General features: G+C 44.2%; 1 protein-coding gene across 12 annotated transcripts; it reads left to right on the plus strand.

The window, feature by feature from the left end:
• Nucleotides 1–3,871: 3,871 nt before the first annotated feature.
• On the plus strand, nucleotides 3,872–26,214 carry LOC124124837 (SCO-spondin-like). Of its 12 annotated transcripts, XM_046488113.2 has the most exons (24): nucleotides 3,872–3,956; nucleotides 4,136–4,256; nucleotides 8,211–8,969; nucleotides 9,823–10,365; nucleotides 13,263–13,448; nucleotides 13,736–13,921; nucleotides 14,176–14,361; nucleotides 14,549–14,734; nucleotides 15,718–15,903; nucleotides 16,791–16,976; nucleotides 17,468–17,653; nucleotides 18,540–18,725; nucleotides 19,359–19,544; nucleotides 19,729–19,914; nucleotides 20,226–20,411; nucleotides 20,931–21,116; nucleotides 21,350–21,376; nucleotides 22,105–22,299; nucleotides 22,653–22,835; nucleotides 22,994–23,149; nucleotides 23,778–24,124; nucleotides 24,425–24,515; nucleotides 24,983–25,062; nucleotides 25,622–26,214. In XM_046488113.2, the coding sequence occupies exons 2-24, from the start codon at nucleotides 4,154–4,156 to the stop codon at nucleotides 25,646–25,648; spliced, it is 4,743 nt and encodes a 1,580-aa protein (XP_046344069.2). In that variant the 5' UTR covers nucleotides 3,872–3,956; nucleotides 4,136–4,153; the 3' UTR covers nucleotides 25,649–26,214. The 12 variants fall into 12 exon arrangements, with proteins under 12 accessions (XP_046344069.2, XP_048241496.1, XP_046344071.2 ...); XM_048385539.1 differs by lacking the exon at nucleotides 19,729–19,914; XM_046488115.2 differs by lacking the exon at nucleotides 18,540–18,725.
• The last annotated feature ends 806 nt before the right edge of the window (nucleotides 26,215–27,020 follow it).

The following is a 27,020-nucleotide window of genomic DNA, read 5'->3' on the forward strand; positions in this document are numbered from 1 at the left end:
CCCTTGGTGACTGTATGTCGAGCAGTATTCCTGCAGCTCCAGCCCTGGGTGACTGTATGTCGAGCAGTATTCCTGCAGCTCCAGCCCTGGGTGACTGTATGTCGAGCAGTATTCCTGCAGCTCCAGCCCTGTGTGACTGTATGTCGAGCAGTATTCCTGCAGCTCCAGCCCTGGGTGACTGTATGTCGAGCAGTATTCCTGCAGCTCCAGCCCTGGGTGACTGTATGTCGAGGAGTATTCCTGCAGCTCCAGCCCTGGGTGACTGTATGTCGAGCAGTATTCCTGCAGCTCCAGCCCTGGGTGACTGTATGTCGAGCAGTATTCCTGCAGCTCCAGCCCTTGGTGACTGTATGTCGAGCAGTATTCCTGCAGCTCCAGCCCTGTGTGACTGTATGTCGAGCAGATTTCCTGCAGCTCCAGCCCTGGGTGACTGTATGTCGAGCAGTATTCCTGCAGCTCCAGCCCTGGGTGACTGTATGTCGAGCAGTATTCCTGCAGCTCCAGCCCTGGGTGACTGTATGTCGAGCAATATTCCTGCAGCTCCAGCCCTTGGTGACTGTATGTCGAGCAGTATTCCTGCAGCTCCAGCCCTGGGTGACTGTATGTCGAGCAGTATTCCTGCAGCTCCAGCCCTGGGTGACTGTATGTCGAGCAGTATTCCTGCAGCTCCAGCCCTGGGTGACTGTATGTCGAGCAGTATTCCTGCAGCTCCAGCCCTGGGTGACTGTATGTCGAGCAGTATTCCTGCAGCTCCAGCCCTGGGTGACTGTATGTCGAGCAGTATTCCTGCAGCTCCAGCCCTGTGTGACTGTATGTCGAGCAGTATTCCTGCAGCTCCAGCCCTGGGTGACTGTATGTCGAGCAGTATTCCTGCAGCTCCAGCCCTGGGTGACTGTATGTCGAGGAGTATTCCTGCAGCTCCAGCCCTGTGTGACTGTATGTCGAGCAGTATTCCTGCAGCTCCAGCCCTGGGTGACTGTATGTCGAGCAGTATTCCTGCAGCTCCAGCCCTTGGTGACTGTATGTCGAGCAGTATTCCTGCAGCTCCAGCCCTGGGTGACTGTATGTCGAGCAGTATTCCTGCAGCTCCAGCCCTGGGTGACTGTATGTCGAGCAGTATTCCTGCAGCTCCAGCCCTGGGTGACTGTATGTCGAGCAGTATTCCTGCAGCTCCAGCCCTGGGTGACTGTATGTCGAGCAGTATTCCTGCAGCTCCAGCCCTGTGTGACTGTATGTCGAGCAGTATTCCTGCAGCTCCAGCCCTGGGTGACTGTATGTCGAGCAGTATTCCTGCAGCTCCAGCCCTGGGTGACTGTATGTCGAGCAGTATTCCTGCAGCTCCAGCCCTGGGTGACTGTATGTCGAGCAATATTCCTGCAGCTCCAGCCCTTGGTGACTGTATGTCGAGTAGTATTCCTGCAGCTCCAGCCCTGGGTGACTGTATGTCGAGCAGTATTCCTGCAGCTCCAGCCCTGGGTGACTGTATGTCGAGCAGTATTCCTGCAGCTCCAGCCCTGGGTGACTGTATGTCGAGCAGTATTCCTGCAGCTCCAGCCCTGGGTGACTGTATGTCGAGCAGTATTCCTGCAGCTCCAGCCCTGTGTGACTGTATGTCGAGCAGTATTCCTGCAGCTCCAGCCCTGGGTGACTGTATGTCGAGCAGTATTCCTGCAGCTCCAGCCCTGGGTGACTGTATGTCGAGGAGTATTCCTGCAGCTCCAGCCCTGTGTGACTGTATGTCGAGCAGTATTCCTGCAGCTCCAGCCCTGGGTGACTGTATGTCGAGCAGTATTCCTGCAGCTCCAGCCCTTGGTGACTGTATGTCGAGCAGTATTCCTGCAGCTCCAGCCCTGGGTGACTGTATGTCGAGCAGTATTCCTGCAGCTCCAGCCCTTGGTGACTGTATGTCGAGCAGTATTCCTGCAGCTCCAGCCCTGGGTGACTGTATGTCGAGCAGTATTCCTGCAGCTCCAGCCCTGGGTGACTGTATGTCGAGCAGTATTCCTGCAGCTCCAGCCCTGGGTGACTGTATGTCACAGCTCTGTGGTACAATCGAGCTTGCTCTTATTGCGAAGATTTCAAAGAGCGGCACACAATTCTTGCTCAGAAGATCAAGGTTACAACAATCAAAACTTTCAAAAGGTTTGATGGCGGACACGTGGGGGACATGTCTAAATTTGACGTATCAGTACGAACACCTGATGACATCACTATTTGATAGTGATTCATGAACACATCCTCATGATACTGTCGGAATCGTACAATATACTTTTAGCAGCCTTTACTAGCTTTTAGTAGAGATTTTATATGCTTATGGAAATGTTTTCTGTCGCTTATATTTGCTTTTTGACCCCTACTATTGTGTCAAACGCCATTTTGAAGTCTAAAGCACAGTACGCATTAATTAGATACTCGTATGCATCAGCATTTGAATGACGAATATATCATGTGCAGATGTTAGTTTCTTTTTTAAGTCAACTTGTGCTGAGGCTGTGACATGGTTTAAATCAAGGAATCCATTCCTAAACATCAATTTACTGTAAATATCTCCACAATGTATCCTCACTAGATAGTCAGAAAACCAACTCCTTCCAATGAATCGTTACCCCATTGCCAGCATGGGAACAGTGGCCACCTGAGCCACGTGACTGATTACAGGTAGATGCACAGAATGCAGACACGAGGAGGTGTGGAGGGGGTATGAGGGTGAGGCAGTGTGGTTTGTGAGGCACGTAGACGCTGACATTTCCTTGATCCTGTTTGTCTTGTGATGAATGCCGATATTAAGAATGTGTCATTGGGGGAATATGCATTTGATTAATGTACAACCACGATGTGTCATAAGGCTCAGTACTGCTTGTTTTACAAACGTCTTGAGGACATACAACTGCAGTCAAGCGTAAACGCCAGATGCCAGACGCCAATAATAATAATAATAATAATAATAATAATAATAATAATAATAATAATAATAATAATGAAAACAGAAATATGATAATAGAAATGATGAAAACGAGAGCACTTCAACAACTTTCAATAATCAATATCAGAATAAAACCTCCCCCAAGTCTCTACCGTTGATGGACATGATATAATAATGTATGCTAGCTCCACCGCCATCAGTCACGGTGAGGAGAAACATAATAATAATGATAATAATAATGATGATGATAATAATATTAATGATGGTGATGATGTTTGTAGTACTACTACTACAACGACTAGTACTGCTACTACTACTACTACTACTACTACTACTACTACTACTAATGTTCAGGAAAAAACAAGGTTAATAATAATAATAATAATAATAATAATAATCATCATCATCATCATAATAATAATGAAATATTAATAAAAAATAACATCAACAATAATAACACTACTACTACTACTGCTGCGATTTAGGATTTGTTTTTTGTTTTTTTGTTTGTTGTTTAACGCCGCACTCAGCAATATTCCAGCTATATGACGGCGGTCTGTAGATAATCGAGTCTGGACCAGACAACCCAGTGATTGGAATGTTGCCACTGGGTTTGGTATAACGTTAATAACAATATGCACTTGGTTAAAATAAGGCTAGGATATCTTTTGCCTACATCCTGTGACGCAAATAGCATGTTACGAGTGATGAGTACCTGTCATTCGATGTAGCATAAAATAAGTTACTTCCGTCTCTTCCTTCTTTCACCATGACGTACTTATGAACATGGAGAAGTATTTGATTATTTGATTTAGAAAACAAAAGATTAACATTTACTGGTGAGATGGTATAGGAGTGACCACCAATCAGGACTCGTCTGGTGGGTTGCCTGGCCGCTCCGAGACGCGCTGATGACGTCAGCCCACGTGACCCGGCTGTCATACCTACATGAGGGGTGGTGTATATAAGTCTCCGTGCCAGCAGGGGGTCACATCTGCCTTTAATAACCAGGAGCAAACACAGGGAACAAGTGGTAAGAACAAAAGCAAATTGAAATAGGTTCATATATTTGGCAAAAATACTTTTCTATGTAAAAACAAAATTGAAGGTGGAATTGAATGACTTTAAAAATCACAAAAATCTCCTCTCCATTTACGAAAAAAATATTCCTAAAAACTATATGTGATGTGACTACATTGTTGTTCGTTCCAGAAACAAGGAAGAAACAAAATGAAGCTGCTCTTGTTGTCGGTGTTGATGTTGAACATATGTGGAACTGTCGCAGATGATGACGAGGGATTTTCGACGTGGGGTGCACCCTGGTCACAGACAGGTAAAAGAAAGACTTTTATCACTTTTTAGAAACTTAAAGGGCTCATCAGTATATGGCTGAAATATTACCGACATTAACTCACTCACCCTTATACAGCAACATAATAAAACGCAAAACTTTTACTTGGTACATTTAGAAAAGAGGTTTTTTATTTGGAAGTGCATCCGATCTGTTTCATTTGGGGCAGGGTTCAGATTGATGCTGGCAAGTGTGTCAGAGGCTGTAATGTGATAGATGGTTCATGTGATATCACAGAGGAGGACGACACGATCTGTGACTAAACAAGTCCAACTGGCTCCCGGAGGAGACTTGAACCGCCGTGTATGCGGTCGCTCCATGCACAGCTCCATAGCATGACCTTGCTAATGAATATCATTTATATGATGGCGTCGACTGGAAGAAACCGTTGATTTATTAGTTAAATATACTTGGGTGTAGAAACATCAGGAAAGTTAAAGCATTTTATAATGCTGCATTTACCAGCATGATGAGGATTGATAAGTAGGAATGATAAGAAGGAATGCTAGGATTTGTTTTTTGTTTTTTTTGTTTGTTGTTTAACGCCGCACTCAGCAATATTCCAGCTATATGACGGCGGTCTGTAGATAATCGAGTCTGGACCAGACAACCCAGTGATTGAAATCATACGCATCGATCGACGCAAATGGGATACGATGACATGAATCAACCAAGTCAGCGAGCCTGACCACCCGATCCCGCTAGTCGCCTCTTACGACAAGCATGGTCGCTGAAGACCAATTCTGGATTGGTAGGAAGGATTGAAGGTTTGGCTTCTCCAAGCAATCAACTCCCGACTATCTTCATCACCGTACCTGTCGTTGTCGTGGAAGTGTCTGTACGTACACCGAAGTCAGTGGAGTCAGATCGCGTCCAGCACAAACTTCCTATGATTTCAGGAACATAGGGGCCCCGGGTCTAAGGCGCCGCGATTCGCTGTGCAGACGCGTCCCTTGGGCACGCAAGAAATCTATGATTGTTGGTTCGAATCCCGGTTCGCCCCGATTATGTTTCTAGGTTTGTCAGCACCATACCCGTGCTCGTGGATTTCACTGAAGTGGTAAATGTCTGAGACCTGCATCACTTCGGGCTTTCCTCACACATTAAGCTGACACGCCGTGATATAACTGGAATACTGTTAAAAGCGGCGTAAAACCCAACTCACTCACTCACTCGGGAACATAGTGAGTGAGTGAGTGAGTGAGTGAGTGAGTGAGTGAGTGAGTGAGTGAGTGAGTGAGTGAGTGAGTGAGTGCGTTTAACGCCAATATGAACAGCATTTCAGTTACACCATCCTCGTGAGTCAGCTAAACGTTGGAGGAAGGTCCGAATTGAGGCAGGTTTTGAGGTTCAGAACTTAGGGCATGGGTAAAATAGGCACGTTAGTTTGGTATGTTTGTGTTGACAAGGGTACTTACAGACATGTTAATATTGAAATGTGTTTTGATCTGAGCAATGTTGACACGGTATTGGTCGGTCTCTAATGTTTGAAATGTCATACCCCGCCTCCTTGTGTGTGCTATAATGTATTATACGTGGTGTCATGTGTCGCCTGCAGACACGAGTGACATTTACAGCTAGGATCCTGGTAGGGTCTCACCTTTGTATGTTCATGTTTCCTGAATATGTCTTTTGTTCGGGAAGTATTTCAACATGGTTGGAAGGTGAGATATTGTTTTCAACGCTCATCCCGACAATATTTCTGAATAATTTCAGGTATGACATTGCTGACATTTTTTATGTTTTCTCTAAAAGAGACTACGCAATTGCTTTTAAGGATCTTAAGAAATTACAGTAAAATACGGTTATAACGAACAAAAGGGACCATTAATTTAAGTTCGTTTTAACCGTAGTTTGTTTAAAGCACACATACTGCCTTTATACAGCAAATGGAGGGGACCCAAAAACAGTTCGTTATATCCGTTAGTTCGGTATAAGCATGTTCGTTATAAACATTTTTTACTGTATTTAAATATTTATGATAGAGTTGCAGGTATGGTTCTTGTTTCTCTACACAACTAGATTGTTCAGAAAATACGACTCGCATATCAACAAAACAGGGAGAGTATGTCCAAACCTGATTATATGACATTGTATTCAGCAGATTCATGAAACTCCCCCACCTAACTCACACTGCTGTGTTAGAGAGGTCATTGTATTCATAAAGTTTATATAAACCATACCTAACTCACGTACGTGTTAGAGAGGTCATTGTATTGAGAAGGTTTATATAAACCATACCTAACTCACACTGCGGTGTTAGATAGGTTATTGTATTCATAAAGTTTATATAAACCATACCTAACTCACGTACGTGTTAGAGAGGTCATTGTATTGAGAAGGTTTATATAAACCATACCTAACTCACGTACGTGTTAGAGAGGTCATTGTATTCATAAAGTTTATATAAACCATACCTCACTCACGTATGTGTTAGAGAGGTCATTGTATTCATAAAGTTTATATAAACCATACCTAACTCACGTACGTGTTAGAGAGGTCATTGTATTGAGAAGGTTTATATAAACCATACCTAACTCACGTACGTGTTAAACAGGTCGTTGCATTGAGAAGGTTTATATAAACCATACCTAACTCACGTACGTGTTAAACAGGTCGTTGTATTGAGAAGGTTTATATAAACCCTCACTAAAATCGCCTACTGTGTCGGAAGAATGGCCAGTTGATCTGAGATCTGGGGGTCATTGTATTCAGAAGGTTTATATAAACCGTCACTAAAATCGCCTACTGTGTCGGAGGAATGGCCAGTTGATGTCTACAATCAGCACTGATTGATGCTTCTTTCTGTGCGACGTCCGGGACATAGAGAGGGTTGTCCTCCCCTACATCGATGGTCAACTGTTGACGGAGGACCTCCTCAGGTCGCATGTTCTGACATGGCCAGATGCTGTAGCCACTGGACGTGACGGATGACGACAACATAAGCTAATCTCACCATCACCCGGGGATGGACAATTAGGTTCAGCCCAGACTGTCGGGGAGTAATTAATACCATTACATACATTTTTGTGTCTGTAGATAGGTGGATGACATTAGCACGGGTACTGATGTGTTTGTATATAGATAGATCACATAGGCACGAGTATTGATGTATCTGGTCAGGGGGGTCACATTGGCACGAGTATTGATGTATCTGGTCAGGGGGATCACATTGGCACGAGTATTGATGTATCTGGTCAGGGGGATCACATTGGCACGAGTATTGATTTATCTGGTCAGTGGGATCACATTGGCACGAGTATTGATGTATCTGGTCAGTGGGATCATATTGGCACGAGTATCTGTGTATCTGAGTATGGTGTATCTGTAAACAGTTGGTCCCTCCGAGAATATGTTCAAATCAACATGTACAGCTGCAAGTACCATCATCTAAGTTAGAGACTTTGGGCTCAAGATCATTCAGTGTTGCTGTCGCTTGTTTGTGAAATTCTCAAACTCTCATACTGAAATTAAAACCAACTCTCCAGTCTTTCAAATGAGGACTTAAAACTTATTTTCTCCAAGGCTATTTCCAGTGACATTCTTTCAGGCTCTTGTATATATGTATATATGCTGTTAGCGCTTTGTTCTTACCCTATCCCTTAGTGATGTGGATTTTAGCGCTATATATATGTCCATATTATTATTATTATTATCATTATTATTGGGTTCACATTAGCACGTGTTCGTATGCGTCTGTAGACAGGTAGATAAAATTAGCATGGTTCGAACAACTACAAAATATATGCACATTATGGGACACGCCATACATGATATGACTGTAGACTGATTCCTCCCCGGGGTAAGCCCAGCCATGCATAACCCACCAGCAGCTAATCGTGCAGGGTCGAGTTCTAATTACAGAACGTATGTCGAGATGGAATGCTTTGAGATGACCTTCATTGATGTTGCTGACAAATGTTCCTTGATCCTCAGGTGGAGGCGACAGCGGCGAGGTGACGGGCGGGTTCGGTTACCAAGGCAACATGTACTACGGCACTGGCCAAACAGGCCAAACAGGAAACTACCAGGGTTACCCTGTCAACTACGGAAACCCGCTCATACAGGGCTACCCTGGTAACTATGGAAACGCAGGTAACCAAGGTTACCCCATGTATCCCGGGTCATCAGGAGGACGCTCCAGCCAGGGGAGTGGCGGGGTGCAGGGTGGCTGGTACCCGGCCGTACAACCCACCAACACCTTCGTCTCCGGCGGTGTGTCTCCCAACATCTACCACTACATGCAGCAGGGGACTGGCAGCGTCATGGCCGGCGGAGATAGTTCGGCGGAAAAATCCGCCGCCGTCTACCCACAACCTACCATGGCTTCCAGCGAGGAACAGAATGTATCGCCGGTTGGGGATTATTATGATTATAGTGACGAACATGTGCACTCGACTGCAACCTCAGGGGGTGACTCGTATGACAGTGGGGAAAATGTGCCATCGACTGCATCAACAGGAAGTGATTCGGACGACAGCGGGGAACATGTGCCCGTTGCTGTAACCACAGGAGGGGACTCCGACAGCAGCGAACATCTACCATCGCCAACATTTGGGGTCATGGGAGGCGACTCTGGAGACAGTGGAGAAAATCAAGTCCGAGTTATCTACCCTGGACAGACAGTTGTCGTTGGTGACGGTGACAACTCTGCTGAAACTGTCCTGGGCGGCGGCATCAACCTCACCCCATCAGGTAAATACTGTAGGTCGGAGAGTGAGTGAGTGAATGAGTGAGGGAGTGATGTCTCGCGTGTGTTGACCGTTGGTTGGGGAAGTTGTTTGTGTGTCGCGCGGGAGATTCGAGTTTGATTCCCAATTATCTGATAACAGCTGATTGTATTTGCCAGAGATATATCGAGTATGTGTAAGTTATATATGGTTCTTTTAAGTTAGGTGATATGTATACGTGGCTTCTCATATGTGTTAGACCCGTGAAGACCCGGGAGAGAATAGGTCTTCAGAAACCCATACTTACCGTAAAATGCGATTATGCTTGTCATAAGAGGCGACTAACGTGATCGGGTGGTCAGGCTCGCTGACTTGGTTGATGCGTGTCACCGTATCCCAATTGCGTGGATCGATGCTCATGATGTCAATCACAGGATTGTCTGGTCCAGACTATGTTTGCAGACCGCCGTCACATAGGTGGAATAGTGCTGTGTGCGGCGTTAAACAACAAACAAACAAGCAAACAAGCAAAAACATCATATGTGTTGATGAATTAAAGAAAGACGTGAATCGTGTTATGCACTATCACAATATGTAAATGTCTGTCAATGTCAGAGAGCCTGGATCGATGTTGTAATGATACACCGATATTCCCGTGTTGTGTTTATACAACCCAATGTCTTATGTTGTGTTTGTATAACCCAATGTCTCATGTTGTGTTTATACAACCCAATGTCTCATGTTGTGTTTATACAACCCAATGTCTCATGTTGTGTTTATACAACCCAATGTCTCATGTTGTGTTTATACAACCCAATGTCTCATGTTGTGTTTATACAACCCAATGTCTCATGTTGGCTGGCATCTACAAATTCCAGGGTGCCAGGAACTCCTAGAGATTGTCGCCGTTGTCGACGGATCTGACAGCATCTCCGCCATCGACTTCCAGACGCTGAAGCACACCCTCCTCACCATGGTCGACCAGCTGAACATCAACGACAACAACCAACGTTTCGGAGTCGTCCTCTACAGCACCAACATATCCGCCGTCATTAATCTCAGCGGGGACGCGGCCTATCTCAAGCTTCAGATCAGTCAGTTGGGCCATCCCCGTGACGGCACAAACACTGCCGACGGCATCAGCGCCATGAACGACATGTTGCAGCGGTATGCCCGTCCTGGCGTCCCCAAGGTGGCGGTGGTCATCACCGACGGGATTTCGAAGAACCCTGGCGCTACCGCCCAGGCGGCCCGAGTGTCCAAGCTCCTGGGGGTCAACATGTTTGCCGTCGGGGTGGGGCTGAAAACGGACATCGTGGAACTTCAGTCCATCGCTTCCGGCTCGGATCACGTTCTGACGGTGGCACAGTTTCAGCAGTTGGACGGGCTTCTTGACCAGCTCTTCAAGCGCGTGTGTCCAGGTAGGTCATCACTGAGTCAAACACGCAATTAAAGCATGAATGTTGTAGATGAAAGACACTGTGACGTGATTGGTACCCTTCATGTACCACAAACACTGTTTGATTATATCACGTGACAGGCGGCTCAAGCGGGACGGTTGACATCATGGCTGTGAGGGTTTGGGCTCAGTTTATTTGGAGATATCATGGGAAGCGCAGGGCAGTTGTAGTGCTAGGCTATTAGCGCGCGATGTAAAGTACATGAGTTATAACAGTTGTAGTGCTACTAGAGCACGATGTAAAGTACATGAGTTATAACAGTTGTAGTGCTAGGTTTTTAGAGCGCGATGTAAAGTACATGACTTATAACAGTTGTAGTGCTAGGTTATCAGAGCGCGATGTAAAGTACATGAATTACAACAGTTGTAGTGCTAGGCTATCAGAGTGCTATGTAAAGTACATGATATCGCAGTTGTAGTGCTAGGCTATCAGAGCGCGATGTAAAGTACACGAGTTATAACAGTTGTAGTGCTAGGCTATCAGAGCGCGATGTAAAGTACCCGAGTTATAACAGTTGTAGTGCTAGGCTTTCAGAGTGCGATGTAAAGTACATGAGTTATAACAGTTGTAGTGCTAGGCTATCAGAGTGCGATGTAAAGTACATGAGTTATAACAGTTGTAGTGCTAGGCTATCAGAGCGCGTTGTAAAGTACATGAGTTATAACAGTTGTAGTGCTAGGCTATCAGAGCGCGTTGTAAAGTACATGAGTTATAACAGTTGTAGTGCTACTAGAGCACGATGTAAAGTACATGAGTTATAACAGTTGTAGTGCTAGGTTTTTAGAGCGCGATGTAAAGTACATGACTTATAACAGTTGTAGTGCTAGGTTATCAGAGCGCGATGTAAAGTACATGAATTACAACAGTTGTAGTGCTAGGCTATCAGAGTGCTATGTAAAGTACATGATATCGCAGTTGTAGTGCTAGGCTATCAGAGCGCGATGTAAAGTACCCGAGTTATAACAGTTGTAGTGCTAGGCTTTCAGAGTGCGATGTAAAGTACATGAGTTATAACAGTTGTAGTGCTAGGCTATCAGAGCGCGTTGTAAAGTACATGATACTTTGATATGCGGCCGAAGCACCATGTCGTCACTATGAAAAGGGATCTAGTTCCTACCCTATGAGAAGGAATCTACATCTTACGTAACGATCAGACAACCAGAAGGGGGTCACTGACCACTCGGATTAAAATCTTATTTCCAACTGATCTGATCCCGAGATGCTTTGTAGCGCTGCCATGACACATGTGATAGATGATGGCGGCCATCACAGAAGCTGCCTGATAAATGACCATGTCCTGGTCGTGATCTCAAACAGGGGATAGACGTCACGTGACCACTCCTATTTATAGTAACTCGTGATTCACATGACGACATCAAAGAGACCTGAGTCGGGGAATATAAGGGATGTGGGGGAGGGATGTAGAGAAGGATGTAACTGGAGTGATGTCACCTCCTCGACACAGGCCCCAATAAACGCCACTGTGTACATGTGTTCAACCGTAAACTGACACTTAATTATCACCCTAAACGCTCACCCTAAACACTTACCCTCAAGATTGCCCCCATACACTTTCCCTTGATGCTATGCAGGAGTATGTCAGTGCCACTCTACAGAACACTGGTATTGCCGATAACTTACTTGTTAATGCGATACCACACTTTGATTGGGCCTGAAATGTATTAATTACGTAGACAGTAGAACACCGACAACTGTCTGACCACCCCCCTCCAGCCCCCCAACTGCCACCAGCCCCTACACACACACACCCACGCACCCACCCCGCCCACCTTGGTCTACTTCATCCAGGTGACTGCATCAGCGGCGCTGCAGTGATCATTTGGGACATCACTTTAACACTGAAATGTGACGTCATAAATGTTTACAAGAAAACAGCGCGTACAGGGATCACAGGCGAAATAAACAGGGCGTTTATTTCCCATAAATGTCACGTGACCATCCCCTCCTGTCAGTGAGCTGTCTCCGTGGCTGGCTGTCTCCGTGGTGACAGTTTACATACATATACTCGTGTAGTGTGGTCGTTACATTATTGTTTCTCGCCCCCTAATGTCTCGTCAGTCTCACGTTAACGTACGTCGCTGTTGTGGAGAACCAGGGCCGACATACCCTCACAGCAGTCGGCAGTAGGCAGTGTGCCACGTCATCATATTGCTGGAATATGGCTAGAATATTGTTGGAATATGGCTGGAATATTGCTGAATTATGGCTGGAATATTGTTGGAATATTGCTGGAATATTGCTGGAATATGGCTGGAATATTGCTGGAATATGGCTGGAATATTGCTGGAATATTGTTGGAATATTGCTGGAATATTGCTGAATTATTGCTGGAATATTGCTGGAATATGGCTAGAATATTGTTGGAATATGGCTGGAATATTGCTGAATTATGGCTGGAATATTGTTGGAATATTGCTGGAATATTGCTGAAAATAACAAACTCAAATGGACCACTAATTTTAGTTCGTTAAAACCGTAGTTCGTTCTAAGCATATATACAACATCTATACAGCAAATGGCCGGGACCAAAATGTTAGTTCGTAATATCCGTCAGTTCGTTATAAGCGTGTTCGTGATAAACGTTTTTTACTGTATCTATCTTAGCTGTGCGGGTGGGGTGGGGTGGGGTAGGGTGGGGTGGGCTGAGGCGGGGTGGGGTGGCGTGGTTTGAATGCCAGATTTGATCTCACGATGTTTTAGATAAAAACAATACTGTTAAGAACGGCGTTACGCCAAATCACTTTTGCAACTTGATGTATATAGATCGCCTGTTTGTTACACATCTCCATATTACCCCACAATGTATATCTGTTCTTCATCCTGTACTTCTTCTCTAGTTCAAGGAGGATGGACCCACTGGGCTGATTCATACGGCGCATGCTCAGTCTCGTGTGGGGGTGGGTCACAGGTCATCACGCGCACCAGAACGTGCACAAACCCTGCCCCCGCAAATGGCGGCTTGTACTGCGTGGGGGACGCCGTGGTGACGTTGGCAGGGGCTTGCAACACACACGGGTGTCCAGGTAGGTGGCGAGTCACATTAATGTACAACGGATATACCAATGTATGTATGGTTATACATAAGAACCGTATGTAGTGATGCACATTAACCATATATGGGTATGTAAATTAATCGATATCTAGTGATGTATATCCACTTTATTTGCTGATGTACAGCTAATGTATCTAGTGATGTATATCTAATCTGTGAGTGCACCTATGGTACAGTAAATTGGACCATCACGTTTGTGTCATTTACCACGCGATGTGATTTTGGTGATGGTCATCATTGAATTATCCTTGTCCCCAGTTAACGGAGGATGGAGTTTGTGGATTGACACTGTAGCTCAGTGCTCTGTGTCATGTGGTGGAGGATCTCAACTTGTCACTAGAACCAGAACCTGTACAAACCCCGCCCCTGCCTATAACGGCCTCTACTGTGTTGGACATGACAGAGCTACATTCACACAGGCGTGTAACACCCAGGGATGTCCAGGTACTGTCTTGTTGGTAATTTCCCTTGGAAGAAACAAATGTTTGGCTTTTGCCATCGGTAAAATCTGGTAACGCGATCGTGACCAAGAAAATAAATCGCACTAGAATTCTTTCAATATGAAGTTCGAACCATTTACTGTATTTTATATTTGAATTAAGATGAAGTTAAATTTGCCATTAAGCCCTGAAACCAAAATAAACTCAACGGTAAATACCCTTGACCAGCATCTGAATGGTAAACAATTGTGTCCCCAGTTGACGGAGGTTGGAGTTTGTGGATTGACACTGTAGCTCAGTGTTCTGTGTCATGTGGTGGAGGATCTCAACTTGTCACTAGAACCAGAACCTGTACAAACCCCGCCCCTGCCTATAACGGCCTGTACTGTGTTGGAGACAACAGAGCTACATTCACACAGGCGTGTAACACCCAGGGCTGCCCAGGTATTTTGCTTCTGAAATTAACTTGTTTACGGCCTATAAGATATATTTTCTTTGGGAACACTAAATGTAAACACGTATTACCGTTTATGTTCAATTGGTCAAACCCATAAACTTAAATATAATAACCGAGTTTTAACTTTATCAAGAATAATTTCCTAATGTTTGCCTTGATGCTGTGTGTCCCCAGTTAACGGAGGATGGAGTTTGTGGATGGACAATGTAGCTCAGTGCTCTGTGTCATGTGGTGGAGGATCTCAACTTGTCACTAGAACCAGAACCTGTACAAACCCCGCCCCTGCCTATAACGGCCTGTACTGTGTTGGAGACGACAGAGCTACATTCACACAGGAGTGTAACACCCAGGGCTGCCCAGGTACATTATCCATGTTTAATAGACTTTACTGAGATTTAATGATAGCCGACATAGCGCGCCATAGTACTCAGCACAGACATGAGAAGGTGAAGCTAAATAGAAACCATCTTGCAAAGGAAGATTCTACACATTGTTCAACCCCTTATCAACCTAAGTACTTCCGGGCGAATCACTCAGACAGGCTGCCTCTCTGTAGGTCATCTCCGATGGTAAAAAGTGAAGAAGCATATTCCATGTGTCGAGTGATACATACCATTTCACGACATGTAATATCCAATTAATCATATACTTTTTGTTTAGTTGTCTACCGGGACATTCAATAATTTAATTGTAAATGAAAAACGTTAAACGTACATTCCTCCTACCTGACAGGCAAGGACGTTTCACCACCCTCGTGATTGCGAATATAGACAAAAATAACAAAATGTAATTGAAATAAATAAATAGGATAACATACAAATTCAAGCTCAGGAAAAAATATTCTTAAAATCCTTGAATCATAACACATGATATTACACTGCATTGAAAATATGATATTTCTCAACTTAAAAAATGCAGTCTGACACACTGAAGTGTGTAATAATTGTGATTACTCACTTCCTCAGTATGTCAATATGCAGTACATATATGGCGGCGTTTGGTGTAATAATAGACACATTCTGATTGATGATTATTCACAATATATTCAAATATAGATTCAATATCTTTGGCACACTCGACCTGGCAAGCTTATAGAACGTATAAATCTGTATTGATAGTATGACCATATGCTAATATTCTTATGTGTATTGTTGTGTTCTATATAAATCGTACTCCTAGATGCAATTGCAACCACGTGCATGATCATGTATTCAGCTTGATATCATGTATTATGTACTATGTATCATGTACCATGTACCATGTACCATGTATCATGTATTCAGCTTGTTGAGAGGTCTTCCTGTAGATCTGTATCTGTAGCGTTAACCTTCCTATATCCCCAGTTGACGGAGGATGGAGTGTGTGGACGGACACTGTAGCTCAGTGCTCTGTGTCATGTGGTGGAGGATCTCAACTTGTCACTAGAACCAGAACCTGTACAAACCCCGCCCCTGCCTATAACGGCCTGTACTGTGTTGGAGATGACAGAACTACATTCACACAGGCGTGTAACACCAAGGGCTGCCCAGGTACTTGTCCCTCTGTCTCGGTGGTATTCCTGGAACCATCACGTGGCGGTTGCAGCACGTGAATCTCAATCAGCTGGCGTTGTCTTGCAACACGTGCAGCGTTTAGTGTTCTCATTCTTTCAATTTGATAAGGATCACATTAACATTATTACGAGCATCGGCTGATATACGATGTCAAAGATTTCAATTTCTTACTGTATAATAAACATACACGTAATTTCCCACAGCATACAGGGTTAAGTCATACGTCGCCGTGAACACGGTTCCTTAGGAACCATAAAAAAACACACGCAAATACCAGACAATCGGGAACAATTGGCCAAATACAACACGCAAATACCAGACAATCGGGAACCTTCAGACAAACACCACGCGCAAATACTAGACAATCGGGAGCCTTCAGACAAACACGATAAGCAAATACCAGACAATCGGGAACCTTCAGACAAACACAACACACAAATACCAGACAATCGGGAACCTTCAGACAAACACAACACGCACATACCAGACAATTGGGAACCTTCAGACAAACACCACACGCACATACCAGACAATCGGGAACCTTCAGACAAACACCACATGCAAATACCAGACAATCGGGAACCTTCAGACAAACACCACACGCGCATACCAGACAATCGGGAACCTTCAGACAAACACCACACGCGCATACCAGACAATCGGGAACCTTCAGACGAACACCACACGCAAATACCAGAAAAGCAGAAAATATACAATAGTGATGAAATAAATTTTGCTGTTCTCTTTCTTTCAACTAATAGTTTCATTGCTGAAAAGAGCATTTACCGATCAATACAACGTAAACGAACCCTTATTCTTGTTGTTTTGTATCTGTACAATGAATATTTCCTTTGTGTCCCCAGTTGACGGAGGTTGGAGTGTGTGGACGGACACTGTAGCTCAGTGTTCTGTGTCTTGTGGTGGAGGATCTCAACTTGTCACTAGAACCAGAACCTGCACAAACCCCGCCCCTGCCTATAACGGCCAGTACTGTTTTGGAGACGACAGAACTACATTCACACAGGAGTGTAACACCAAGGGTTGCGCAAGTATAAACAACATTTATGGAAATATTATCCTAAACTTTCAGTATCGTATTGATCACAATAATCTCAATTACTGTCGATAAAAATGGAATATGTTTGTTAACTCTTTATCTTTTTCAATAATATTCACAGTTGGTCAACTCCGAATTTGTTGCTATGTCACGGAGTGCGAAATGTGATTAACTTATTATTGAAATTTTGATTATTCTAAAATAATTGTCATGATATTCTATGTAGATATAATATTCTTCAGGAATTGTTCATAGAATTGGGGATCCCTTAAACAATTGTCGATTGGAAGACAAACCACTTAAATCTACCGCATGGGAATGTTCAATGATTTGAAAAAGTCGTATTTACGATGTTCAGCAGTAAACAAAAGTATTAGAGCAACAAGGACACATACAGATGTATTTACATTGACCCAGCACGCTTGGACTTCCTTGTATTGTTGTTTTGTCGTTTTGTAATTATTGTAATTATCGTGTTCACAGTTGACGGAGGATGGAGTGTGTGGACGGACACTGTAGCTCAGTGTTCTGTGTCCTGCGGTGGAGGATCTCAACTTGTCACTAGAACCAGAACCTGTACAAACCCCGCCCCTGCCTATAACGGCCCGTACTGTGTTGGAGATGACAAAGCTACATTCACACAGGCGTGTAACACCCAGGGCTGCTCAGGTTTGTAATGTTGACATAGATTGCACAATGAATCTGTAGACAGGGTTTGAGTTGGACATGTGTATGAAAGACTTTCTTGATCAAGATTTAAGTGAGTAAGATATGTGAGAGTTATGTTCATGTGTTATTTACGGGCGGACAGTTTGGTTTAAATGTGTTACCGTCACACACTTGGCAAGACGGAGATTGTGTCTCCAATTTGACCGGATATTTAAGACAATTTTGAGGCAATGTTTGAGGCAATATTCAAGGCAATGTTTGAGGCAATATTTAAGGCAATGTTTGAGGCAATGTTTGAGGCAATATTTAAGGCAATGTTTGAGGCAATATTCAAGGCAATGTTTGAGGCAATGTTTGAGGCAATATTTATGGCAATATTTGAGGCAATATTCAAGGCAATGTTTGAGGCAATGTTTGAGGCAATATTTAAGGCAATGTTTGAGGCAATATTTAAGGCAATATTTGAGGCAATATTCAAGGCAATGTTTGAGGCAATATTTATGGCAATGTTTGAGGCAATATTTAAGGCAATATTTGAGGCAATATTTAAGGCAATGTTTGAGACAATGTTTAAGGCAATATTTAAGCCATTGTTTTGAGGTGCTAAAACAAAATGCCAACGTCTTCGGATCAGTTGCATGTAGGCCAAGCGAGCGAAGTACTGATGTCTTCCACCCAGGCGAACGCTTGGTATCCTATAATGATATATTCCACACGGATTTTTCTGAAAGTGAATCGGACAGGCTACACTAGCGTGCATATTATTCAGACAGAAGTAGTTATACATATATTTATATCATTATGCATATTTAATATAAGACTGTATCTCTAAAGTTTTTTGTTTTATATTGTATCTGTACGATGAATGTTTTCTCTTTGTCCCCAGTTGACGGAGGTTGGAGTGTGTGGACGGACACTGTAGCTCAGTGTTCTGTGTCATGTGGTGGAGGATCCCAACTTGTCACTAGAACCAGAACCTGTACAAACCCCGCCCCTGCCTATAACGGCCAGTACTGTGTTGGAGACGACAGAGCTACATTCACGCAGGCTTGTAACACCCAGGGATGCCCAGGTGAGGATGACATCGCGTGTGATGCGGGGAAAGAGGGGATGGGGGTTATTTGGCTTGGGGAGAGTAGCTTCCGTGTTGGTGGATAGCCAGGATTGTCTGTGAGCAGCAATACATACAGCATGACACTGCATCGTCAGAATGACTAACAATAGGAACACTCGTCACTGTGATTAACAGTAGCAACACTCGCCACTACATTTACCAGAAGATGCATTCGTTGCAACGAGTAACAATAGAAACTTTCGCCACTCAAACATCAGTAGAAGCATTCGTCACCACAAGCAACAATAGCAAGTTCGTCACCAAAAGTAACAGGAGATACATGCGTCACCACATACATCCCCCAAAACATTGGTCACGATAAACAACAATAGCAAAATTCTTCACAACAAGTAACAACAGAAACTATCGAACTTTGACCCTTGACATACGCCCCAGAGAAAGTTGCCGGGTTTGGTTGCCAAATATCCAGATGTTTCTTTGACTAGCATTAAGAAGCTGTAGTTTGTTGAAAATGCTATAACTTACTTCGTGTTAAAGGCCGTGCCAAAATGTAGCATTGGAAGACTACAAAGAAGTTAAATACACCAGTGAACCCTGCCTACATGCTTAATGTTTCCTCTTTGTCCCCAGTTGACGGAGGATGGAGTGTGTGGATGGACACTGTAGCACAGTGTTCTGTGTCATGTGGTGGAGGATCTCAACTTGTCACTAGAACCAGAACCTGCACAAACCCCGCCCCTGCCTATTACGGCCAGTACTGTGTTGGAGATGACAGAACTACATTCACACAGGCGTGTAACACCCAAGGCTGCCCAGGTATTTTACTTGTGAAATAAATCAACTTGTTGACGGACAATATCAATATTTGTTTTTGGGAACAGATTATGTTGACAGAAGTTACTTTTTTATGTTCAATTAGTCAAAACATCGTCAACTTTAAAACAATTTGCGAATTTCACCTTTTTAAGAATAATTTAACCTTTGTGCTGTGTGTCCCCAGTTGACGGAGGATGGAGTTTGTGGACGGACACTGTAGCACAGTGTTCTGTGTCATGTGGTGGAGGATCCCAACTTGTCACCAGAACCAGAACCTGCACAAACCCCGCCCCTGCCTATAACGGCCAGCACTGTGTTGGAGATGACAGAGCTACATTCACACAGGCGTGTAACACCCAAGGCTGCCCAGGTACACTGCAGATTGAAATGACTGTAGATTGTTGTTGGTTTTATCTCCTTAAATCTCACACCTGCTGTGAGCGTTCCCCACTAATGTCCCCACAGCGTGTGACGGAGTCTCCAGTGGAAGCCATATTGAACTGATGCAGGGGGTCTGACAAACACAGTCTTTATTATTGCAATGTTTACAAATACCACTTGGTATCAGATATATTCTCATTAATGCAAAAGAAAACGATTACAAAACTCTAAGGAGAGTTATAAACCTTAAATTGTACACAATTGATAATGGATATATTTGATGCGTTATTTTATCTCCAGTTGACGGAGGTTGGAGCAATTGGACGGACACTGTGGGCCAGTGCTCTGTGTCATGTGGTGGAGGATCTCAACTTGTCACTAGAACCAGAACCTGTACAAACCCCGCCCCTGCCTATAACGGCCTCTACTGTGTTGGAGACGACAGAACTACATTCACACAAGCGTGTAACACCCAGGGTTGCCCAGGTAACCTTTAAGCAAATAATTTGATCATATCGACAAACACTTTACAAACCTTTATTCAGCGTCCACGATACCCATGCCAAAGGCTGTAGATACATCGGAGAAGAATACACATGATTTTAATTTTCTCACAATAATGATCCACATGACATGGTGAGGTGAGGTGAAATGGGGTTTAACGTCGCGTCCAAGATTATTGCACTTATATAGCGACGTGCATGCACCTGTATGTGTGTGTGTGGCTGCTTGTACTAGTCCGGACTGATGCTGATTTATGGTGCTAGCACACTGAGATACCATGCCACAGTTTAACATGAATACCCCACTCAGACACAGTATACTGACTCCGAGCCGACCAGTCCTTGTTTTAGCCCCTTAATGCCGAGCGCAAGACAGGGTAACAACAAGTACCATCTTTTAACCTCTTTTGGTATGACGCGGCTGGGGATCCCCATGACATGGACTCCCTTGGTATCCCGAGAGTCTCCCGCTCGTGATGACAGTGTGGGTCGTGTGTTGTAGTGGACGGTGGCTGGACTGCGTGGACAGAGGCTGCAGGAGAGTGTTCGCTGACCTGTGGCGGGGGTACCCAGACGGTGGTGAGGATGAGAAGCTGCACCAAGCCCGCCCCCAGCGCCGGGGGTAGCGACTGTGTCGGAGAACCCAGGGAGATTGTAACACGAGCGTGCAACACACAGCAATGTCCAGGTAATTCAGCCCCACCATCTAAACCTGGGTGATTTATACTACTCAAGTGTGAATTAATACGTGCATACATCCGACGGTCAAGGCTCCTCGAGTTAAGATTACTGGCGTGTTGTCACGTCCGACTGTCACAATGGCCTCGAGTGTAGACTGTAGTCCGTTTTCATTTCTATAGGCATATCCTTTCTGTTAAGAAAGAACCAAGTTGAGACAATGTGCTTTCATTTCTCTTCCAGTGACGACGACAGAGAAGCCGGATCTTGGTATGTGTTTACTTTCTCCATAGACTACACTATATAACAACGCTCTGTTCACAACCTGAATATTTTACGTTTTTAAAACAACACTATGCTATCAACCTACATAGATTGCTTTTGTGAATAAATATTATGTTTTTTTTATATGAAAAGATAAAATCAGTGGTTCCGAAACGAAATATATCGTAATATTATATCCACGAAAAGTAATATGACCTTTTGTTACACACAGGCAATGTCCTGCTATACTGATGCCCTTCTGTTATACTGATATCCTTCTGTTATACTGATATCCTTCTGTTATACTGATGTCTTTCTGTTATACTGATATCCTTCTGTTATACTGATATCCTTCTGTTATACTGATGTCTTTCTGTTATACTGATGTCTTTCTGTTATACTGATATCCTTCTGTTATACTGATATCCTTCTGTTATACTGATGTCCTTCTGTTATACTGATATCCTTCTGTTATACTGATATCCTTCTGTTATACTGATGTCTTTCTGTTATACTGATGTCCTTCTGTTATACTGATGTCCTTCTGTTATACTGATATCCTTCTGTTATACTGATGTCTTTCTGTTATACTGATATCCTTCTGTTATACTGATGTCCTTCTGTTATACTGATATCCTTCTGTTATACTGATATCCTTCTGTTATACTGATGTCTTTCTGTTACACAGAGGCAATGTTCTTCTGTTATACTGATCAATGTCCTTCTGTCCTCAGGCCTCTGCAACGACTGCAAGATGGACAACGGTATCGGCTACAACCCTCACCCCAGCGACTGCAACAAATACATTCAGTGCACGTTCGACAACAAGCAGCTGATCAAGGTCCAGGAGATGGAGTGTCCTCATGGCTTATACTGGGACCAGGACAAACTGACCTGCAACAGACCAGAGGAGGTCACGTGTCCTGCTGGTGAGTCAAGTCACACCATACATTATCATCCAGCATACAGGAAGCACTGGACACTAGCATCATCACCAGCCTCTATACTACATAGATAGCACTCGTCTGGTCACAACACATTTGTTTTTAGCAGGAACAAATTCCCTCAGCACCTAGTGTCTGACTCGTGCCTATGTAACATACATGTAGAAGCACCTGGCACTGATAAACATGAACAGGTTGGAATGCTGTAGGAAGACAAACCCGATACGTATTGTTGTTGGACATATATGTGTGAAGTATTCAAACAAAGTGAAGGAAATGTGTACAAAGTGCGACATCGTTGTGTGTAACCCTAACCCTAACTGAACTTGTGTCTCCAGAGCGGTGCAATGACCCCATGACGACGTCCTACCCCAGCGCTACGACCTGCAGCGGATACTGGGAGTGTGTAGGGGGCGTGTCCAAGGGCAGGTGTTGCCCCGAGGGCCAGGCCTACAGCATTGCCGGGTACTGCGTCCCCAGCACAACGTGCAAGACTCCTTGCAAGGGGGACGGAGGTCAGGGTACGTATCACCCAAGTCTCGATGGTCAACGACGTAAATGTCGGGATAAGATGATAACTTGTACGCGATGGTGTCTAATTTGATTACGGTAAGGTTTATTCTCAAGCGCATCCCATCTAAGAGACTCCGGCAGTTTAAAAACTTACCCTCGCTTTCAGGTGCTTGCGACAAGAGGCCCGTAGCCGGTGACAGCTCTCGATTCCAACAGTTCGCTAAAGGTCACGGATGGATAACCTTGACCTGCGCTCCCGGAAGTAGTTACAACTCTACTGAGTGCAGGTGCTCCATACAAGGCGGGATCATTTCTCCAGACAGTGAGTTATCGGATATCACTTCTGAACACCCCTACATAGTATCATTCTTCCTGTTTACCGCACAGATAACTTTGGCCGTGAAGATCCGGTGTAGAATAGGTCTTCAGCAACCCATGCTTGCCGTTAAAGGCTACTATACTTGTCGTAAGAGGCGACTAACGGGATCCGGTTGTCAGGCTCGCTCACGTGGTTGATACATGTCATCGTATCCTTATTGCGTAATGTGAATCATTGGATTGTCTGGTCCAGACAGCCGTCATATAGCTGAAATAGTGCTGAATGCGGCTTTAAACAAAAAAACAAAACAAACAAAACCAAAAAAAACAAACAACCCTTCCTATGTAGCCCACAGATAGCCTCGTCCGTCCTCCACTCTCAGATGATAGTCTCGTCCTTCCTTGATACCCCGACACCCTAACAGATGGCCTCGTCCTTCCTTGATACCCCGACACCCTAACAGATGGCCTCGTCCAGAGATAGCTTCCTCCTGCTTTACAACATGAGAAATAGACCCACCCCACCCCTGTTCATGTGTTAAATCAGGACCAAAAATAATACAGAATAAAATCACGATATCACCGGAAATATCACAAACATAGCTATCATGTTTATTTATTATATTTGCCAGCCTGCAAACCGGAAGTTTATCTATCCTTCACCGACGACGTTGGCGACAAGTCCGACAGCGGAGTCTACATTCAAAACGACGGCGTGAAGGTCCGAAACGGCGTGGGCTACTTTGACGGCAAGAGTGGTCTGAGGATTCCCAGATTCGCTAATGCCGGGTTAGGCAGCACTGTGTACATCAGAATCAGGTACCGAGGGGAGGGATCTGCCACCAGGAAACAGGCCTTGTTATCTAATGGTGACTGTGGCAAGGACAGCTCAATCACCATTGCCAGGGGACCAGCGTCTACGTACTTCGGTGTCCGCTCTGAGGCTAACAAGTCCGCCGGCGTGTCGGTCAGCAGCTTGGTGAGTTCTTACTCTGGGTTCCACAGAGAATATCCTATTCTAGTGAGTTCTTACTTTGGGTCCCACAGAGAACATCCTACTCTAGTGAGTTCCTTCTGTAGAACAGGGTTATTCATGTTCTAGTGACTTGGCATGTGTTGTTGGACATCTTCATGGCAGGATTTAAGTTCGGTAAATATACAAAGGTTAGCGACCTCCGCTATGTTATCCACTAGTATAAGTCACTAGTCTCTTGATTTGCACTTCAATAGCAAGCACCAGATGTGTTGTGTCCAACTGTGTCCTCATCCCATGTTTCAGAGCAATGGATGGAACGAGGCTTTCTTCAAGCTTGACGGTGGGATGCTGAGCGGAAGCGTGGGATCCTCTATGAAACAAACCGCCCTCCTCGGTAGGTGTCCCCTTCTTTCTATGTGTGGCCCCTACTCTCTACATTGTTTTGTGACCCGTGAAGATCCGGGGTAGAATAGGTCTTCAGCAACCTATGCTTGCCGTAAAAGGCGAATATGCTTGTCGTAAGATGCGACTAACGGGATTGGGAGGTCAGGTTCGCTGACTTGGTTGATGCATGTCATCGATCCCAGTTGCGTGGATCGATGCTCGTGATGTCAATCACAGGATTTTCTGGTCCAGACTCGATTATTTACAGACCGCCGTCATACAGCTGGAATATTGCTGAGTGCGGCGTTAAACAACAAACAAGCCAAACTTTGTCTCGTGTGTCGTAGCGAGGAAGGAAGGACATATGTGTAAGTGGGGTAATCACAGATATGTAACAGAGGGTAAATGCTACTGAGATAAATACATAAATGACGCGATGCACTACTGTGACTCATCCTCATCTTCTGTGTTCTCCAGGTAATGTTCAGAGAGCCAACTGTGCCATGCAGATCGGCAGAGGAACAAATTACGCCAACTTCCGGGGTTACATGGACAATGTAAGTCTATCTCGTGTGTGTCTTGTGTGTGTGTCTCGTGTGTGTCTTGTGTGTGTCTTGTGTATCTCGTGTGTGTGTCTCGTGTGTGTATCTTGTGTGTGTGTCTTGTGTGTCTCGTGAGTGTGTCTAGTTGTGTGTCTCTTGTGTGTGTCTAGTGTGTGTCTTGTGTGTGTCTCGTGTGTGTCTGTTGTGTGTATCTCGTATGTGTGTCTTTCCTGTGCGTCTCGTGTGTGTATCTCGTGTGTGTGTCTTGTGTGTGTCTCGTGTGTCTAGTGTGTGTCTTGTGTGTGTGTGTGTGTGTGTGTCTAGTGTGTATGTCTCGTGTGTATGTACCTCATGTGTGAGTTTCTTATGAGCACACCAAAATTTGCTCGCCAACAAATGTTTAACCAAAACACTTACTCGCTTTTAATGGGCGATGAGATAGCCTAGCAGATCGCTCGTCCAGCTGGCATTGCTTGAATATTGCTACAATACCCACTCATATATTTTCGTTAAGGATAGTAGTATTTATTATTTACGTACTGTTGACATGATTGTTTGCTTGTTTGTTCTCCAGCTCACCATCTACCTGTGTCGGCCCTGATCACCCGAAGAAGACATCACCACCGTTCTGATGACATCTTTGAATTCCATTTGCCATTTTGTAGTCGATATAGGATAGTTGTTGTAGGAACGTGTACATAGGACCACGCCATGATCCGTTAATAGAAGTAGGGATATTGTACCACAAACTGTTCCATATAAATATCTGTCTCTTATTTATTTCAAGACACTAATATTTATTGATCAGTGACGAGTAGTAAGTTAATAGACATACCTCTGATGTGGTTTATTGGTAGAAGGCTGTCTCTCCACCGTCGACGTGTGACATTCCATATGTCCAGTGTGTTTGAATGTTCATGTATATATGTTTGGTCCTGGACACACACTATTGAAGGAAGAACCACCTTTATCTCTGGTCATGCATGTTTCGTTTATTTCGTCATGTGTGTTTTGGTGAGAACCTGACAGCGAAGAGACCGTGTGTTGCTATAGCTACGCTGGGTCGCCACTGTGTTTACTCGTTTCTTACTTTTTTATACCTTATTACCGGCATCAAAACAATTTTGTTTTGAATTGATCAGATGCAAATAAAAACATGTTGCAAAATATTTTGCTTGTTCATTTGTTAAATTTGTCTGAGAAGCAAAGACAGACGTGTAGTTGATATTACATCACAGTTCACATCTATCTTCAATCACTGTTCCAACCTATAGACAGATGTATCAATCACAGTTGATGCTATAACTACACACTGAATGTACCCATCACAGACGATGCTATAACTACACACTGAATGTACCCATCACAGTTGATGATAAAACTACACACTGGATGTACCCATCACAGTTGATGATATAACTATACACTAAAGGTACCCATCACAGTTGATGCTATAACTACACACTGGATGTACCCATCACAGTTGATGCTATAACTACACACTGGATGTACCCATCACAGTTGATGATATAACTACACACTGAATGTACCCATCACAGTTGATGCTATAACTACACACTGGATGTACCCATCACAGTTGATGCTATAACTACACACTGAATGTACCCATCACAGTTGATGCTATAACTACACACTGAATGTACCCTTCACAGTTGATGCTATAACTACACACTGAATGTACCCATCACAGTTGATGCTATAACTACACACTGAATGTACCCATCACAGTTGATGATATAACTACACACTGAATGTACCCATCACAGTTGATGCTATAACTACACACTGAATGTATCCATCACAGTTGATGCTATAACTACACACTGAATGTACCCATCACAGACGATGCTATAAGTAAACACTGAATGTACCCATCACAGTTGATGATATAACTATACACTGAATGTACCCATCACAGTTGATGCTATAACTACACACTGAATGTACCCATC

The sequence above is a fragment of the Haliotis rufescens genome, unplaced genomic scaffold, assembly GCF_023055435.1.
Source record: "Haliotis rufescens isolate VD_foot unplaced genomic scaffold, xgHalRufe1.0.p SCAF_6, whole genome shotgun sequence".
Taxonomy (NCBI): Eukaryota; Metazoa; Mollusca; class Gastropoda; order Lepetellida; family Haliotidae; genus Haliotis; species Haliotis rufescens.

Excerpts from the sequence above, each read along its gene's own strand:
- LOC124124837 (XM_046488113.2), top strand. The coding sequence starts at position 4,154 with ATGAAGCTGCTCTTGTTGTCGGTGTTGATGTTGAACATATGTGGAACT. Across the intron at positions 22,300-22,652 it reads GGAGGTCACGTGTCCTGCTG|AGCGGTGCAATGACCCCATG; the intron begins GTGAGTCAAGTC and ends TTGTGTCTCCAG. Across the intron at positions 24,516-24,982 it reads GAAACAAACCGCCCTCCTCG|GTAATGTTCAGAGAGCCAAC; the intron begins GTAGGTGTCCCC and ends TGTGTTCTCCAG.